The sequence below is a fragment of the Grosmannia clavigera genome, assembly GCF_000143105.1.
Source record: "Grosmannia clavigera kw1407 unplaced genomic scaffold GCSC_140, whole genome shotgun sequence".
NCBI classification, from domain to species: Eukaryota; Fungi; Ascomycota; class Sordariomycetes; order Ophiostomatales; family Ophiostomataceae; genus Leptographium; species Leptographium clavigerum.
Genome location: NW_014040801.1, coordinates 3042152 through 3059091, shown reverse-complemented (window position 1 = coordinate 3059091; position 16940 = coordinate 3042152). Strand labels below are relative to the sequence as shown.

Genomic DNA, 16940 nt, shown 5'->3' with positions numbered 1-16940 from the left:
CTCATCTTTTATAACCTTCCCACTTGTAATCTCCAGATTTATTCTCGCTTCTTTCCCTCCTTCTACCCTTCATCTACCTCATCTATCTTCTCTACTTCATCCAAACTGCATCGGCCCCAGTCCCCTCGTTCCCATCGCCTTCTGCACTGCATCCTTCATCTGCGTCACAGCCAGCCGCCAGGCCCGTCTTCCCAGGCTCTTTCCCTCGCCATCCTCCCCGTCTTTCTCGACCCCCTCTTCAACTAGCCATTCCAAGCAGGCAATCAGCTTCCGCACCTTGTCCATGTCTCGTTCCTCTAACACGACACCGACCAGAAACCGCTCTAGCACCTCCACGTCCGCTTCGTGTGGGCCCTCTTCGCATGTAGCCTCGTGCCATGTTCGGATCATGCTTTTGGTCTCCTGCACAGACAACAGCCGAGATCCTGACGCTGTTGCCCCCAAAGTCATCTTGGCTGGCATTGCTGGGAATTGTAGCATCGCTTGCATCTTGTCAACGCTGCTTCCGCCGCCATCGCCATCGCCAGCTCCTCGTCGTGCCACCACTACCGGTATTTCCAACCGCAGCAATCCCTTTGTCGCCATCTCCTGCTGATGCTCCAGCCGTCTCTGTCGGTAATCCGCCAAGACCTCTGCTCGGATGTCCTCTGGAAGCGCAGCCAGGACAGCCGGATCTGGCTCCTCCAGCAGTGGCGTGCCGTTATTTTCAGTCTCCTGGTTACTGCCAGCGTGTGGCTGCCTACTTTCCGCAACAAAGGTTGATTGAGCCCGATTGGCCGCTGCATCGTGTTGTCGCTCTCGGGTTGTTAGCACGGTAGCACCTTTTCCCCCTCGAGTACCCCAGAGACTTCGCCTGACGCCTTGTTGCCCTATAATTTTGCTGCCCCCCCCCCTCCCCCTCCCTCTCCCTCTTCCTCTACCTCTACCTCTACCTCTGGTGCTATTCCTCTCCTTGTGGGGTGATGCTGCAGGCGAGTTCGATTGGCGCCCCTGATGCTGCCTGTATTGTGCGAGCACCTCGGCACGCACATCCTCCGGAAGTTCACCCAGCACATCCATATCGATGTCGGCTGGCATGTCGTCCGTTGCAAAACTAGTCACAGCTGCTCTCACTGGACTTTGCACCCTGGACCACATCTTGATTGGCGATTGGTGCCTGCTGCCGCTTTCGTTGGGGCCGCTCGTGCTTCTGATGCTGTTTCTACCATTGCCAGTATCGTCGCTTACTTTGGACTCAATCACTTCTGGCTCTGCCACAAGCTGCCGCCGAATCTCCGCAGGTAGCATTGCCAGAACACTCGGGTCCACGTCTCGAGGCAGAACGAATTGCGTGCTGGCCAAGGCAGGAACCTCCCCCGGCGACAATTGGCCGCCGTCAGTGCTCCTCTTCTCTGCACCACCAAATGACAGCTTCTTCTGGCTCCCATCAGGCGCCGCTGCCATCGACTTGATCGGCTTGATCGGCTCCAGCTTTTGCAGCTGCACTCCCAAACCGCGCAGGTCACCGGGGCTGAACCGGAATGACCGCAGGATCGACACAGCCTCCTTGCCGATGGCCTCGGCACTATGCGTTGCCACACCGAATACCACACTTTTGTTATAAACGTCGCAACGACCATGCCCGAGGTGCTTTTCAGGCTCCAGCGGTGCATTTGCAGCCCGCTTCAGGATCTTCATTGTCAGGTTCTTGCCCCGGACTTGTTCGTTTAGCAATCGTCGCTCCAGCTCTTTGCAGAGATTCAGCACAAACTCCTCCGCCTCCTCCTGGCTGACAAATCGGATGCCCCAGTTCACCTCAGCCGACACAGATTTGCGCACCGGATGGCCTCCTACCTCAGTCCGGTCGATGCCTCGCGCATAGTCCCACAGCCGTTCGCCCGTCTTGGGGCCAAGCGAGCCCACCAAACGCTCTCTCGACACGCCGCGGAGGTCACTGACCAGCTTCACGCCAATCTCTTCGAGCTTTCCTCTGATGCTATGCGCAACCCCCGGCAGCTGCTCCACTTTCAGACCACCCAAAATCTCCAACACTTCCCCAGGTCGCACCTGGAACTGTCCGGCTGGCTTCGCTCGCCGCAGCGCTACCTTGGCCAGCAAAATGTTGCCACCAATGCCGACCGATATAGGACACCCGGCTCTCTCTAGGACGCGTTGTCGTAGCTTTGTCGCTATGCTGTCGGCTATCTCTTGCTCCCGCCAGATACTGCCCTCATCAGTACCGGCTCCAGTCGATCCAGCGGCTGTAAGCACAATGCTCGTAATGTCCATGAGGGCTTCATCCACACTGACGCTTTGCACAACACCGCCAACCTGAAGGATGGCTTCGTAGAACAAGCGGCTCGCCTCCTCGTACGCAGGAAAATCATACGGAAGAACCTTTAGGTCTGGACAAAGCTCCAAGGCTCTCTTCATCCACATGCCATTCGTGACGCCAAAATGCCGCGCCGTATAATTGCAAGAAGCAATCTCAGACGCGCTTCCCGAAGAGTGAGCAACTGCCACAGATTTGCCGGCATACTCCGGCGCACTCTTCAAGGAGACAGCACAGAAGAAGCTGTCAAAATCAGCATGCATGATATACCGGCGGGCTCCGGGTTTCTGCTTGCTGGATTTGGCAGGTGCTGTCGCCCCCTTTTCTGCTGCGAGTCGCTGCATCTTGGACTTCAGCTCTGCCCTCCATGTTGACAGGTGGTGAAGACGGCTCTCCGAATAGAACTGCTTGAGAAAGTCAGGATTCGCTGTAGACGACTTCCGTATCTTGGGGTCAGACAGCAGCCAGGCATTGTGCTCTTCTGATGTCATGGCATCCGGCTTCTGCGGACTTGGAAGTAGGCCCGTAGAGGCCTCGGCGTCTTGCTCCTCGCCCGAGTCATCTCCATCTGGCAACATGTCCATGTCCACGTCTAGGTTATCAAGTCCTTTTTCTGGGCTGTGGGCATCGTGTACAGAGGAAAGGATCTTGTGGACCTCGTCGTTCTGCAGTACCGTAGAATGCTTCTGTATATCGTCTGTATAGTAGCTGGCCTTGCTCTGGACTCGATATCCAGCCATCTGGTTGGCCTGGCCATCCTGTACAACCAACCCGCCGTCGTTAAGTTGGATCCTTTTTTGCCGGGGGCCTTCACCGATCAATAGATAGTTTTGCCACGGCAACAGCTTTCCGGCTGCTATGGAATCGACGACCCAAGCCGGTTGCACCACACGCAATCTCCTCCATTCATCTGCCTTCTTTGGTGGCAATGTTGAAGCGATAATGTGTGTGACCATAGTCTTATAGTCCAAATATTTGATGTAGCCGGCACCATGAAAGACTAGAAGCCGACGCAGCCTGTACTCATATTAGCGAATGCACGGCGTCCACCATCGTATCATAGCCAGTACTCTGTATGTGCCCAGAATCCCCACTTACTCTTCTGGTGGCGGTTGGGTGTAGCTGGCCACATGGGCCACTACTCCCTTGAAGATTTGAGGCCTTCCCTGCACAGCCTGTCGCATCAAATAGTCTTCGTTTTGGAGCTTGATCTTCTTTCTCCGAAAATAGTCTCCAAACTCCCCAAACGTGCTCGCGCCGTACTCTTCGCCATCGTCTCCCAGAAATGCATGCTTTTCTAGCTGTTTTCGCACCACCGTTGAGTTCTTATCCAACTGGTTGGCCATAGCTGCATCTGCATCTGGAATTTTTTTTAATGATGTACAACATCAGGTTCAACCGAAAAACAGTACCATGACTCTTTATTATGTGCATAACCAAAGTGTCGATGTGGAGGAGAATCGCGTCATAAGCGAAATCGCGTAAAGTGGAAGTTGCTACGGGATGACTGTGCCCCGCTTTCCGCGAAAACACGTGACCATCTCGCTGCGACGAGCTGCGATAAGCCGCCATCAGAATTTCAGAGCTTTGGGTTGTTTCTAAACGCATCAACACGACCACCTCTACCCGTTGTCGCCGTCCGGCAAGATGAACAATGATCAGTTTCGTCGGCTTGCGCTTGGCGCCGGCAAGCAAGGAGGCCCCAAGGATGAAGCAGGCAAAACGTCAGCGTCGCCTAGCCCCGGTATTCTAGGATCGAGACAGAAGTCCAGCATACCGATGACGCCGTGAGTGCGCCTTTTGCTTTGTGACCCTCTGTTTGAAATGCACACAAGTACTAAGAATCTGCGTAACAGTCGTTCCGGAGGCAACGTTAGCAGAGTAGCCTTTGCTCGGCAGATGGCAGAACGATTCCAAGATACGGAGAAGCAAAAGAAGGTTCGAACATCGGTTCCCAAAGGCAGCCGGCTTGCTCAGGGATACGTCGACCGCGCAAAGACCCGAGTGGGCGAAGACAGCACGGACGAGCGGGAACAGAGGCTGGCAGCGTTGCAAGAGGCGCTCAAGTTGGAGCAGATCGACCAGGCAACATACGACAGATTGCAGCTCGAAATTGCGGGTGGCGACCTCTCAAGCACACATCTTGTAAAGGGCCTGGACTTCAAGCTGCTGGAAAGAGTGCGAAGGGGCGAGGATGTGTTTGGGGAGGAGGTTAAGGCGACAAAAGACGAGGAGCAGAAGAGTGGCAGTGAAGACGGCGAGCCTGCAGGCGCAGCAAAACCGGGCGACAACATTGATGATGAGTTTGAGCGTTTGGTTGAAGACAAGGTACAAACCATCACGCACGAAAAGGTGAAGAAAAAGGGCCAGCTGGCGACAACGAGACTCGTCCCCGGACAGAAACGGACAAGAGATCAGATTCTTGCGGAGATGAAAGCGGCTCGCGAAGCTGCGAAGAAGAAGGAGCTGCCTGCGTTGGGGTCACGATTTAAAAGAATCAGCGCGCCACAAAAGGCGGGATCGCGCATCGAGCACGACAGCCAGGGCCGCGAGGTTCTCATCATTGTAGACGAGGACGGCCACGAGAAGCGCAAGGTGCGGAAGCTGGCGAGAGGCACAGACGCAAGGGAAGCTAAGGAGCGCGAGAGACAACGCGAAGCAATGGCCCCGGCCGAGGGAGCCGAGGTGCTCGGCATGGAAGTGCCAGAGTTTTACCGAAAACAGCAAGAGGCGGAGGCGGCAGCAGCGGCAGCAGCAGCAGCTAAGCCTGTGGATATCTTTGAAGATGCGGACGCAGACTACGATCCGCTGGCAGGCATGGGCTCCGACTCAGACTCAGATTCAGACTCGAACTCGGAAGCAAAAGTACAGACGGAAGCCCGGACAGAAACGAAGGCGACCAGCAGCAGGTCTCCGTCAAGAGACAAAGAGGAAGGCGAGGCAAGCGACTCTTCGCAAGATGCGAAAAACAAGCGGCTCGCCTCAAAAGAGAAGACACAGCCGACACAGCCACGGCAGAGCTATTTCAAAGGGTCGACGTTGCTGTCAGAGGTGTCGCGAAGCGGACCGTCGATGGACGACCCGGCAGTGGTGTCAGCACTGCGCAAAGCAAAGGCGATGCGCGAGGCAGCCGAGTCGGAAGAAAAGAGCAAAGAGGACGAGAGGACGGAGCGGCTCAAGAAGCTGCTGCAGGCCAGCGACCGGGATGCCGAGGACCTGGACATGGGCTTTGGCACCAACCGGGTCGAGGACGACGAGGACATGGAGGAAAGCGACATCAAGCTCTCTACGTGGGGCGACGAAGGCAAGGGCGAGGACGGCCAGTCTCGCGGCGAAAAAGGGAAGCGGAAGAGGGGGGCGAAGAAGCGGAAAGGCGACGGCAATAATGCGGCGGACGTGATGCGGGTGTTGGAACGGCGCAAGGGAGCTGGCGGGGCTTGAAGAGGGCTGTAGGGAATACGGAGTACGGGGCACAGGATACCACCAAACACTCTGTAGAAGACTAAAGCATATCTGAAGATTAGGTATCTATTATTGGCATTGCGATTTGTGATATTGCTCGATGGCTCTCCACATTTCTATTTTGATTATTTTAGACATTCACAGCAGCTAGCAGAGATAAGCTGGACCTTAAAGGCGAAGGAAGGTTACTGTGGGGAGAAGGAGCGTCGCCGCAACGTTGTTGCCATTTGTAGCCCGAATTCTGTCTGCTCACTGGCCGTGCATTTTGCCTTCTATCGCAGCTAAAAATCCTCCATAAGCTTGCGTCCTGCAACCAACCGATTAGCAAAATGGCCGCGAAACAGATACCGGTGTGGCTGGACTGCGACCCGGGCCACGATGTGAGTGCGGGGAGGGGGATGACAGGCCGGAACGAGTTGATGGACTGATATGCTGGACCGCAGGACGTCTTTGCCATTCTTCTGGCAGCCTACCACCCATCGATCCGGCTGCTGGGCATCTCGACCGTGTTCGGGAATGCGTCGCTGAAGTGAGCAATGGCCGACCGACAAGAACGAGCGGGGAGCAGTGAGGCTGACTACTTTCATTTTTCTCTGGTTCTAACAGACACACGACCTGGAACGCGACGTCTGTGCTGACGGCCCTTTCCAAGGAGGAGGATGTGTCGGTCTACGAGGGTGCAGCACAGGCGCTGGTGCGGCGACCACTGCGAGAGCCGGCAGCCGACATCCACGGCGAGACGGGTCTGGACGGCACGGCGCTGTTGCCTCAGCCACTGCGGCGGCCGGCCGACGACGTGAGCGCAGTTGAGGCTATGGCACGTGCTCTGATGGTCGAGCCGGCCGGAACAGCCTGGCTTGTGGCTACGGGCACGCTGACTAACGTGGCCGCCATGTTTGCAACGCATCCGACGCTCGTCGAGCACATTGCCGGCCTCTCCATCATGGGCGGCGCCATCGGCGACGGCTTCACGGCGGCTGTGGCTGGCACCGTCAACGGGAGACCGCGCATCGGCAACACGACGCCCTTTGCCGAGTTTAATATTCTGCTGGACCCCGAGGCTGCTGCGGCGCTGCTGCACAACCCCCGGCTCGCCCGCAAGACCACGCTGATCCCGCTCGACCTGACGCATCTCGTGCTTGCCACAGCATCCGTGCAGGACCTGCTGCTGCACGGGCCTGAGAGTGTCGGCAAGGAGGCCAGCAGCAGCAAGGCCGGCGGCAAGACCACCCTGCGCACCATGCTGGTAGAGCTGCTCAACTTCTTTGCCGACACGTACAAGTATGTCTGGACTCCCTCTTCCTTCTCCCGCTCCGGCCCTTGCTCACGCTGCCAGGAACGTGTTTGGCATCGTCGAGGGTCCCCCCCTACACGACCCGCTGGCTGTGGCGGCCGTGCTGATCGGCACCGCGGCTGAGATCCCGTTCTACGACTACACGGACGACGACAGGTCCCGCCACGAACGCTTCGACGTGCGCGTCGTCACCGACGGAACCAGCGAGGAGGCGCTTGCTGGCACGACCGAGACCGGCCGCACGGTGGCGCGGCTGCTGGAACCTGGAGCCGAGGGCGTGCGCATCCCACGCGGCCTGGACATCCCGATGTTTTGGCGCGTCATCGAAGAATGCTGCACGCGGGCAGACGCTGCCAACGCCGAAAAGGGACGCAGCTGAGTGCCGTCCAAGACGTTCACAGGGCTTCTGACCACTAGAAATACGCGCATGTGTATACGATACAAGACAAGAAAGAGGCGAGGAATTGATTAGACCGATTCGTGAGTATGTGCCCGTTTTAGTATCCAATTTACTTCAGTGTCCAAATCAGCAACCCAAGCCAAGTCCAACTGTGCCGTCAGAGGCTCGAGGATCGTCTGGGTGAGTTTGGCCTTCTTTCCCGCTATGGCTACTGCCCGGTCAGAAGGCGGTCGTGGCGGCTGAGGTCGATGCCTCGGGGCGGCTCAAGGCTCTGCTCGGATCAGAGACTGCGAATCCAAAGGCGGATGGATGGCTGCCGACGAGAGGTGATGCCTCCGGCTGTCGATTGTTCATTGTGCTTCTGGCCAGAGCCAGAAGATGAATGCCGGCTCAAGCTGCCTTGGCATCAGCGGCTGCTATCTCGGCCTTGGGCTCGCCATCGGAGTCAAAGCCGAGTGCGTCGAGCTCACGGATCAGCTCGCTGATGCGGATGACTTTTGCAATCTGTTCCGGCAGCAACGCCTCGCCGTCATCGCGCTTGTTCTTGAGCTCCCTGGCTTGCTTGAGCTTCTTCTTGAGTCCGCGCAGCTTCTTTTCGCGCTCAGCTGCTGGGTCGATAGGGGGAACAGGAGGAGTGGCCGCAGAAGGGGTAGAAGAAGCAGCAGCAGCTGCTGCAGCAGTAGATCCTGTTGCATCATCTGCTCCGGCCGCCTTCTTCCTGGCTTCCCTACGCTTCGCGTTCTTGTTGGCGGCAGCACTGGCGGCCGTCTTAGCCTCGTCGACCAATCCCTCGGCCCCCGGCACGCCGCCCTTGTTCCGGTTGCGGAAGCTCTCGGCCGTGCGGTTCTTGTACAGCTCCACGTCCTCAGGCGGCCGATAGCCTGGCCGGATCTTGATGGCTCGTCGAGTGCTGCCATCAGCTCGTGTCGATTCTGGGATCTGCCGCTCGCCGCTGGCATCAGTGATGATCCCCGCCGTCGTTGGCTGGGACGGCATGTTGGAATTGGCTCGTTGCGTTCTCTCTTCGCAGCAGTGCTGGCCGGCCTGGACTTCGGCTCGCTCTGTCGTCTGTGCTTTTTTCACCCTTTTCTGTGAGAGGGGCCACTGACGATTGGATTGAGTGCTACGACGTACGGAGTATAAGAAACCAAGCTGCCCCGCCCAATTGCACCTGTCCACAACAGGACTAGTGCGCACATGCGGTGTGTCGTTACGTAATCAGAACAGACAAGTTAAGCCAATGGAGCAAGCGACAACTGATCGACATACGACTTGTAATGACAACACCCAACCAGCAGACCCAATTGATGCTAACCGCACATGAAGATACGAAAAAAAAAACGCCTGACTGCGCCCCTCTATTTTGTCTACTCCATTCCGATCCAGCCACTCTCGTCGTCGTCGTCATCGTCGCCGAGGACGGCGGGCAGTACGAGGGTATTGAGATCCTCAGACTGCTTTTGGCCGTCTGGCACCAGGGGCAGCAGGGCGCCCGACTCGATCTGAGGCAGTTTCTGCGACGAAGTGGCAGCCTGGTGCAGGAGGTAGTCGACGGTGTAGACGTTCTCGTCTGCGAGGCGTCGGATCTCGTCCTGCATGCGGCCGACGGCGCGGGCGACGACGCGAAGCTCGACATCCAGCTTGCCGCGATTGGCCGTCAGCCAGGGGCCGTGGCGGTCGACAAGAGCCTTGATCCAGAGCAGACAGAACTCGATGTGCGGCGACTGCTCGGTTTGGGCGGCGACGAAGCGCAGCAGACGCGGAACGTAGACCGTGGGCACGTGATCGACGACGAGCGAGATGTGCTCGTGCGGCACGGCAAGGAAGACGTGCTCGATCAGCTTGGCCTCGTTGAGGCGAAAGGCCATGACGAGAGCGGTGAGGTAGTCGCGGTCGTTGCGCAAGACAGCGAGCGTGGCAGCCGGGGTAATCTCCATGCTGAGGTCGAAGGGATCAAAAGGCAGGACAGCATCGAGGCTGTAGACGAGCAAGCCCTCGGTGGAGGCGGCACAAAAAGCCATACCGGTGGGCGAGAAGGCCACACCGGAGACTCGGACCTCGGGTTTGCGCCGGCGGGCAGACGGGTCGCCGCCACGCTTGGAGCCGGGCAGCGAGCGGTCGCGACGATCCTCGCGATCCGAAGCCTCGCCGACATCGTCCAAATCGTCAAGCGGACCGGCCTCGGTCAGCAGACGGCTGTTGAGGAACTCCTGGGTGCCGGAGAGCGAGAGGTTGACGCTGACGGTGAACTTTTTAAGCAGCACACCGGTGGCGACGGCATAGAGGCAGATGTACTTGCTGCGGCCAGCAGCCAGCAGACAGGTACCGTCAGTGCTGTAGCGGATGCTGGAGAAGCTCTTGGTGCCAGAGACGTTGGCAGCAGTGCGGCGGTCGGAAGCCTTGCGGCCGCCCGAGACGTCACGCCGGCCGTCGAGGCCGAGCACCTGGGTGGCCTCGGAGAGTGACCAAAAGGTCAGCTGACCGTCGAGGGTGGCGATAGCGAGCTGCTGCGAGTCGGGGCGGATGGCAACGTCAACAACGTCGGCCTGCAGCTGCAGCGGCTCACTCGTCTGGGTGCGAGCAAAGACGGACCAGATGCGGGCAGTACGATCCCAACTGCCGCTCACGAGGCCGCTGCCATCGGGCGCAAAGGCCAGCGAAGACACGGGGCCCTCGTGGCCGGACAGCTGGTCCAGCAGCTGGCCCGTCTGGACAGACCAGATGTGGATGTCGAACGAGTCGATGGAGCCAGCCGCGACGACCTCACCGCTTGGGTCGACGGCCATGCACGAGAAGGACAGGCGAGTGGGCGCGGTAAAGGTGCGGAAGTTGCGGAAGCGAATCAGATCCCAGGCCCGGACGGAGCCGTCGAGGCTGGAGGTGAAGAGCACGTTGCCCTTCCGGGCAAACTCGCAGGCCGTCACACCGCTCGTGTGCTCGGTAAAGGTGACGATGCAGAAGCCCGACTCGACGTCCCACACCTTGATGCGGCCATCGTCGGCCGTGGTGACGACACGCTGGCCGTCGGGCGAGTACACCAGCGCGTTGGTGGAGTCGAAGTGGCCCTGCTGCTTCAGGATGTACGACTCGGACTGCCACTCCCACACGAGCAGCTGGCCCAGCTTGGACGCGCCAAAAGCCAGCCACTCGCCCGACGTGTTGATCGTCACAAAGTCAATGTCGTTCTGCGAGATGCTCAGTGTGTGGATCATGTTGAAGTCGGGCATCTCGTACAGGCAGAAGAGCCCGTTCGAGAAGCCGGCCACGAGCAGGTTTGACGCCGCATGGTACGCCGCACACCGCAGGCTCGTGTTGTTCTGCATAAAGTAGTTGCGCTTCACGATCCGCCAGCGGTAGTCAGCCTCGTCGTCGGCCTGCTCGTCATCGTCGTCGGCGTCGGCCTCGATGTCCAGCGGCCGCCGGTACTTCCACTCGAACAGCGCGCCGTCTTTGCTGGCCGTGAAGATGGTCTCCTGGTCCTTGGAGAACCAGGCGCCGACAACGGCCTGCTTGTGGCCGGGCAGCGCCGTGTTGGTGAAGCCCTCTTCCCGCTCGAGACTCCATATCCGTGCCGTCAGATCCTTGGACGCTGTGAGGAAGAAGCGCGAGTCGCTCGACCACTCGATGTGCTGCACCGTGTCAAAGTGCCCCACGTACGTGCGGTAGAGCACAAATGGGGCAAATTCGAGCCCGCCATCGGCACTGGAATCCGGCGTCGATGGCACGTGCCACACTTCAGTCTTGCGGCCGAGGCCGACGGCAAAGAAGCGCCCGGAGGGCGAGAAGGCGAGCGCCGAGGCCGACGTGCGGAAGGAAAAGTGGTACAGCGCGATGCGCCGCGGCAGGTTCGTCAAGATCGCCTGTCCATCTTCGTCGATCGAGAGGAGGAGGTTGCCTTTGGGCGTGAGGCCGATTCGTGCAATGTTCTTGCGGTGGGCGAACGGGAGCGTGTAGGACTTGTTGCTGCGACCGGGTCAGCACTCTGTCTTGGGGGCTGGCTTGGTTGCGCTTACTCGACAAGGTTGAACACCGTCACCCGATTGCCTACGGGCGAGTAGAGCTGGGTGCCGTCTGGGCTAAATAGCAAGTTGCCCTGGCAGTAGACGGTCCCAAGCAGGTTGGAGAACTGTGGGCGCGAATCACGTCAGCACCGCATGCTCGACCACCGCGGACAGACGCCCCATGCTCACCTTGAAATCCGTCTTCATCCTTGCTGGCCAGTCGTCACCGAATTCCTAGATGAGCGCCGAGATTTCGTTTTTTTTTCTTGCGACGACACTTTAGTACGACTTCTCCAGGCCGGCAGAATTTCAAAATTTTAGCGGGGACTGGCGAAACATTGTTCCGTGCCGGCTCTAGGTGCAACAGCCAGCTGGGCTAGCTCGTAGCGCACCCAGCTAGCTGCTGTCTCGATGGCCCTAAACGGCCGTTGCGTTTCGGTAATACAGCGCCGACCTAAAAAAGGGGGGACCCTGTAGCCAGCGTGGGACATCACAATAAGAAGCTGGAGGACGGAAGGCACTTGGGGGAGCCACTGGTGGCCCCTCCCCCCTGGATTGCCTGGCCCGTGCGTCGCACTGGAAATTTGAACACTTTCCCTTCTTCGTTGGCTTCTGTCCCCTGACGCCAAAGCTTCTTCTTCCCGCCTTTTTCTATCTGCTGCAGAAACAAGGAGAACCCGACGAGAAACAAGCCCGCACCACTTCCTTTTCTCTCCGCCATCCTCACCGTTGTCCATCGCGACTCTCCGAGCTTCGATCGAGCTTCACACCGTCCCAAGAACCATCACAGCTGGGCCACTCCCGACCTTGCTTCCCCATCTATACTAGACCCCGTACATATCGTTCGCAATGGCTTCCGTGACCGTCGAGAGCGCCTCGCCGATTGGCATCGCCAATCTTCCTAACCAGCGGCACAAGATCGTGGCCAAGAGAGGAGCTGCCTTTACCATCATGGTAAGAATGCCGTCGTTCGGACGTCTCGTGCAGACGTCTCCCCCCGGCTGCTGGTCTTGTCCGCTCTTTTGGCTGACCCCCTTTTTTCTCTCGTCTTCAGGTTGCCGGCGAGTCTGGCCTGGGCAAGACCACCTTTATCAACACCCTGTTCTCGACCACCATCAAGAACTATGCCGACCACAAGCGGCGCCACCAGAAGCAGGTCGACAAGACGGTCGAGATCGAGATCACCAAGGCCGAGCTGGAGGAGAAGTTCTTCAAGGGTATGACGTCCGGCACGTTTTATATTACCCTATCGACACGATGCTAACGCTGCCCAGTCCGTCTGACCGTTATTGACACGCCCGGCTTCGGCGACTACGTCAACAACCGGGACTCGTGGATGCCCATTATCGAGTTCCTCGACGACCAGCACGAGTCGTACATGCTCCAGGAGCAGCAGCCCCGCCGCCAGGACAAGATTGACCTGCGTGTCCATGCTTGCCTGTACTTCATCCGCCCCACCGGCCACACCTTGAAGCCTCTGGACATTGAGGTCATGAAGCGACTCTGCTCGCGAGTCAACCTGATCCCCGTCATCGCCAAGGCCGACACGCTCAGCCCGGCCGACCTGGCCCGGTTCAAGGAGAAGGTAAGCAGCGCCCCCCCTGAGATCGGACACTGGCTTTGCTGTTGCATCGGCTGCTGACGGACCGCGTGCAGATCCAAGCCGTCATCGAGGCCCAGGGCATCAAGATCTACCAGCCGCCCGTCGAGGAGGACGATGAGGCGGCGGCGCAGCACGCCCGCAGCCTGATGGCTGCCATGCCCTTTGCGGTTATCGGCTCAGAGAAGGACGTGAAGACGGGTGACGGCCGCATCGTCAAGGGCCGGCAGTACTCGTGGGGTGTTGCCGAAGTCGAGAACGAGGACCACTGCGACTTTAAGAAGCTTCGGTCCATCCTGATCCGCACTCACATGCTGGATCTGATCCACACAACCGAAGAGCTGCACTACGAAGCCTACCGCGCACAGCAGATGGAGACGCGCAAGTTCGGCGAGGCCCGTCCCCGCAAGCTGGACAACCCCAAGTTCAAGGAGGAGGAGGAGACCCTGCGCAAGCGTTTTACCGAACAGGTCAAGATCGAGGAGCAGCGGTTCCGGCAATGGGAGCAGAAGCTTATCGCAGAGCGCGATCGCCTTAACAAGGATCTCGAGCAGACCCATGCCCAGATCAAGCAACTGGAAGCAGAGCTTGACTCGTTGCAGGGCCCTGCTATTCGCAGCCACGGCCGTCGTTAAGGGCGGCCCAACCACACCGGCCACTGCGCCGACAGCTAGGCTCGCCATGTGCGGGTACCTGGCTCCCGTACCGAGAACACGTCTATTTCGTTTCTCTTGTTTGTCCCTACACCGGGCCTGACGGACAAGCTTTTCTCTGGGTATGTGGGAGCGGAAGCGAGGAAAATAGCAAGGAATGTAGCACGGCCTCGTCCTATTTCCTTTTTCCACTTTCAACAAAAGGAGGTCATTTCCCCGGCCAGACATTTTTGTCACTACATCCTTCTTCTAGCATCCTATCCTGCGTTTGTGTGTGCGTGTGTCTGTTTTCTTGCGTCTTGTTAGCCCTTTTTTTTTTATCCCTCCGCCTTTTTTATTTATTTTCCCAAGCTGCTGTTCCTAGTAACGATGTAATATGGCCGTCTTTCTTATGATACCAGATAATGAGATTGGCTGCCCTGTTTTCTTTTAAACGTAGCCACGAGCTGCGAAATTAGCTGGTATATGGATCTATATTAATCTTCGACTATTAAAATGATATTCAGCACCCAAACGCCTATTGTTTTCCCCCGGCCGGCTGTCTAGACAGCATCCATGCTTGCCCGCCGTGTCAGCTGCTCATTCTTGTTTCCCAACTTGGAGATCTGAAGGAAGACGTCGACGCCATATCCCTCGAGACTGTGAAGCTCGAGGCTGCCAGCCCAGTATTCGGCGTAGACGCGACTCAAGGGCAGCCCCATGCCGAGACGCAGGTTTGGAGGGCGCTGAGAGAGGGTGGAGAGGGAGCTGCCATGGTCCGAGTCGGGATTGACGTGTTTGTGGCGATGGCCGTGCTTGTGCGGCTGGTGCGAATCGTCTGTCTGTAGCTCCTGCAACGTGGCGCTCATCCGGGGCACCTTTTGCAGGTTCTCCAGCAGGCGCTGCGAGTGCTCGCCCTTGCTAAAGGACCAGAGGTACGGGAGCATGTCCTGGGACACGCCGCCACCCTGGTCGGAGACGCGGATGATGATGTGCTGCTGGGCCTCACAGATGGTGACCTCGATGGGGGGCGGGGTGCCGGTGCCGAGGCGGAGCTGCTTCTCGACGACGGCCTGGACGGCGTTGCGCAGCAGCTCGCCCACAATGTACTCGATGTGGCTGAGGATGTAGGGGAAGGTGGTGTCGAGGTGGCCGGCGATCTGGACGCGCGGCAGCGTGACATGGGGGCCGTAGGCGCTGCGGGCGAGCGCGCAGACGGCGTTGGCACAGCGTTCGATGACGTCGCGGGCGGCGCACTTGAGGAAGACCTCGCCGATAAAGTCGTGATTCTCGGGCAGCGGCGCGCCGGGCGAGTACCAGGAGGCGCCAAAGGTCTCGGTGAGGGCGAGGTGCTGCTCGGCGATGACGCGGCGGGAGATGCGCTCTGGGTGTTAGAGCGGGAGGCAGACACAAAGACACGCAGACAGCTCACCGATCGCAGGATGGTGTTCATAAACTTGTCGAGGTCGCCGGGCCCCATCAGGCCGCTCGACTCGAGGATGCCCATGGCCAGCTTGGGGATGACGGGCAGGTGGGCCTGCAGGGTGTGGCCGATGGCCGTGCAGAGCGCGTCGTTGTCGTCGAGGGAGCGGATCTCCTTGAGGCGGCGCAGGCGGTCAAAGGCGTCGTAGTACAGCTCGTAGACGGCGCTGATGTGTGGGTTCGACACGACGGCATAGGGCAGCTGTTGGATGTCGCGGATGCGGTGGGCCAGCCGGATCGGCAGCTCGGTACGGACATAGTTGCCCGAGCTGATCAGCCGGGCCTCGGTCAACGACCGGCCAAAGACCATGAGCTGACGGAGGCTGATGGGACGGGCCTCCTTGGCGACCCAACTGCGATGTGAGTCAGTGGGGAGAGGAGAGAGGGGAGGAGAGAGAGGAAGGAGAGGAGGAGAGGAGAGAGAGGAAGGAGAGGAGGAGAGGAGAAAGAGGAAGAAGAGAGATGAGGAGAGGAGAGAGGGAAAAAAGAGGAACCTACTCGTCAAGAACAGAGATGGGCCTCCATTTCGAAATGTCAGGAGAGTAAGAGGCTGCCGGAGAAGTCGACAGAGACCTTCGAGGCAGAGCCGAAAGCCAGAAGAAGCGACTGCCAGCAGCAGGACGACAGCAGGCGATGCGCAACCGCCCTGACGGACTGGCCATCCGTAAGGTCCCAGGAAAGACACGACGAATAGCAAGAAGCACCAGGCAGACAATAATTGGCGTGTTGTCGTCTAGACGAGGTGAGACTCAGTTGTCGACTAAACAGATTGAGGTCTTGCTTCAGCACCTAGAAGCACAGGCCCACAGCACAGTCCTCAGGTCTAGTGGCGGAAAAAGGCTGCCAATTACCCCACATCGATCACTTTTACGGGTCAGATACCGTTGGGTCTTGCGAGACGACAGTAGAGAGAAACGACAGCCGTGTTACGACGCATCTGGATGGCGCAAGACCCATGAGAATAGGATGGGATCTTAGCGTGCAATAGTCCCTTTGCAGCGTAGTGCAGCCTCGTGGCGGCCCTGATTCCAGGCGATAATCCGATGACGTGGTCGCTTCCATGGCAGCTCCAAATCACACGACAGGCGTCTTATCGCCCGCACAGACTGCCACTGAGCTCTGGCACAGAGCACAGAGCGCTGGACGAAAAGCCTGCCCGAACGTCATGGCGGGGTCTTTCCTACCTTGTTCATGCCTGCCCCACCCAGGGTATGCGCTGAAAAATCGGTATTAGCGGCCACCCGTTCGACCTGTTGGGCCTAGCCGAAAGCAAAAAGTAAGATATCATCAGGCTTTGCCGTTGCAGCGATTTCTCTGATGTGTGTACTGACCACTGTCGCCCTGTCCTCCGTGCCCTCGTCCACGCTGAGCTCCTGCAGACAAGCACCCGTAGTCTAGCTGTTCTCCCCACGTTTTGCCGTCGTCCGGTCCTCTCGCTCTTCCCATCCGCGCCGTGCTCTGCAGCAGCTTACGCGGAGCAGCAGCAGCGTCTCCGCCCAGGCTATAGCACCGATATGCACGAAGAATGTAAGATGCAGAAATAGTAGACAGAACCCAGGAAAAAATCAGCACCTCATCCACCCCAATTGCACACCAATTTGCACCGGTCTGCACCAGCCTGCACCACCCCCGTACTTCTCGTCAAAGCGAGTCCTCGCCCGTCTTGGTTTTACTCTCTTTCTCCATTTCTTAGTGCCCCATTTGTCATACGCCCGTGGCCATCGCACGCCCCCCAATACGAGTGGTCCATTTTGTGCT

The 16940-nt window shown here is 58.5% G+C and overlaps 7 protein-coding genes across 7 annotated transcripts; 3 read left to right on the top strand and 4 right to left on the bottom strand.

Annotated features, from left to right (window-relative positions):
* Nucleotides 1-96: 96 nt before the first annotated feature.
* On the bottom strand, nucleotides 97-3657 carry CMQ_1234 (DNA damage repair protein; the record flags this gene model as incomplete). Its single annotated transcript, XM_014318313.1, has 3 exons — nucleotides 97-795; nucleotides 1030-3328; nucleotides 3410-3657. The coding sequence occupies 3 exons, from the start codon at nucleotides 3655-3657 to the stop codon at nucleotides 97-99; spliced, it is 3246 nt and encodes a 1081-aa protein (XP_014173788.1).
* A 301-nt stretch (nucleotides 3658-3958) lies between these two features.
* CMQ_722 (red-like protein) lies at nucleotides 3959-5752 on the top strand (the record flags this gene model as incomplete). The annotated part of the gene is made up of 2 exons (XM_014317801.1): nucleotides 3959-4098; nucleotides 4168-5752. 2 exons carry the CDS (start codon nucleotides 3959-3961, stop codon nucleotides 5750-5752), a joined length of 1725 nt encoding a protein of 574 aa, XP_014173276.1.
* Nucleotides 5753-6102: 350 nt separating this feature from the next.
* Nucleotides 6103-7446, top strand: CMQ_1341 (uridine nucleosidase; the record flags this gene model as incomplete). The annotated part of the gene is made up of 4 exons (XM_014318420.1): nucleotides 6103-6153; nucleotides 6217-6302; nucleotides 6380-7054; nucleotides 7110-7446. The coding sequence occupies 4 exons, from the start codon at nucleotides 6103-6105 to the stop codon at nucleotides 7444-7446; spliced, it is 1149 nt and encodes a 382-aa protein (XP_014173895.1).
* Nucleotides 7447-7857: 411 nt separating this feature from the next.
* CMQ_660 (RNA-binding protein) lies at nucleotides 7858-8463 on the bottom strand (the record flags this gene model as incomplete). Its single annotated transcript, XM_014317739.1, has 1 exon — nucleotides 7858-8463. The coding sequence occupies one exon, from the start codon at nucleotides 8461-8463 to the stop codon at nucleotides 7858-7860; it is 606 nt and encodes a 201-aa protein (XP_014173214.1).
* Nucleotides 8464-8834: 371 nt separating this feature from the next.
* Nucleotides 8835-11675, bottom strand: CMQ_761 (periodic tryptophan protein 2; the record flags this gene model as incomplete). Its single annotated transcript, XM_014317840.1, has 3 exons — nucleotides 8835-11430; nucleotides 11481-11593; nucleotides 11658-11675. 3 exons carry the CDS (start codon nucleotides 11673-11675, stop codon nucleotides 8835-8837), a joined length of 2727 nt encoding a protein of 908 aa, XP_014173315.1.
* A 642-nt stretch (nucleotides 11676-12317) lies between these two features.
* On the top strand, nucleotides 12318-13703 carry CMQ_565 (septin; the record flags this gene model as incomplete). The annotated part of the gene is made up of 4 exons (XM_014317644.1): nucleotides 12318-12422; nucleotides 12523-12685; nucleotides 12743-13053; nucleotides 13125-13703. 4 exons carry the CDS (start codon nucleotides 12318-12320, stop codon nucleotides 13701-13703), a joined length of 1158 nt encoding a protein of 385 aa, XP_014173119.1.
* A 560-nt stretch (nucleotides 13704-14263) lies between these two features.
* CMQ_1558 (pyruvate dehydrogenase) lies at nucleotides 14264-15844 on the bottom strand (the record flags this gene model as incomplete). Its single annotated transcript, XM_014318637.1, has 3 exons — nucleotides 14264-15082; nucleotides 15133-15535; nucleotides 15681-15844. 3 exons carry the CDS (start codon nucleotides 15842-15844, stop codon nucleotides 14264-14266), a joined length of 1386 nt encoding a protein of 461 aa, XP_014174112.1.
* Nucleotides 15845-16940: the final 1096 nt, after the last annotated feature.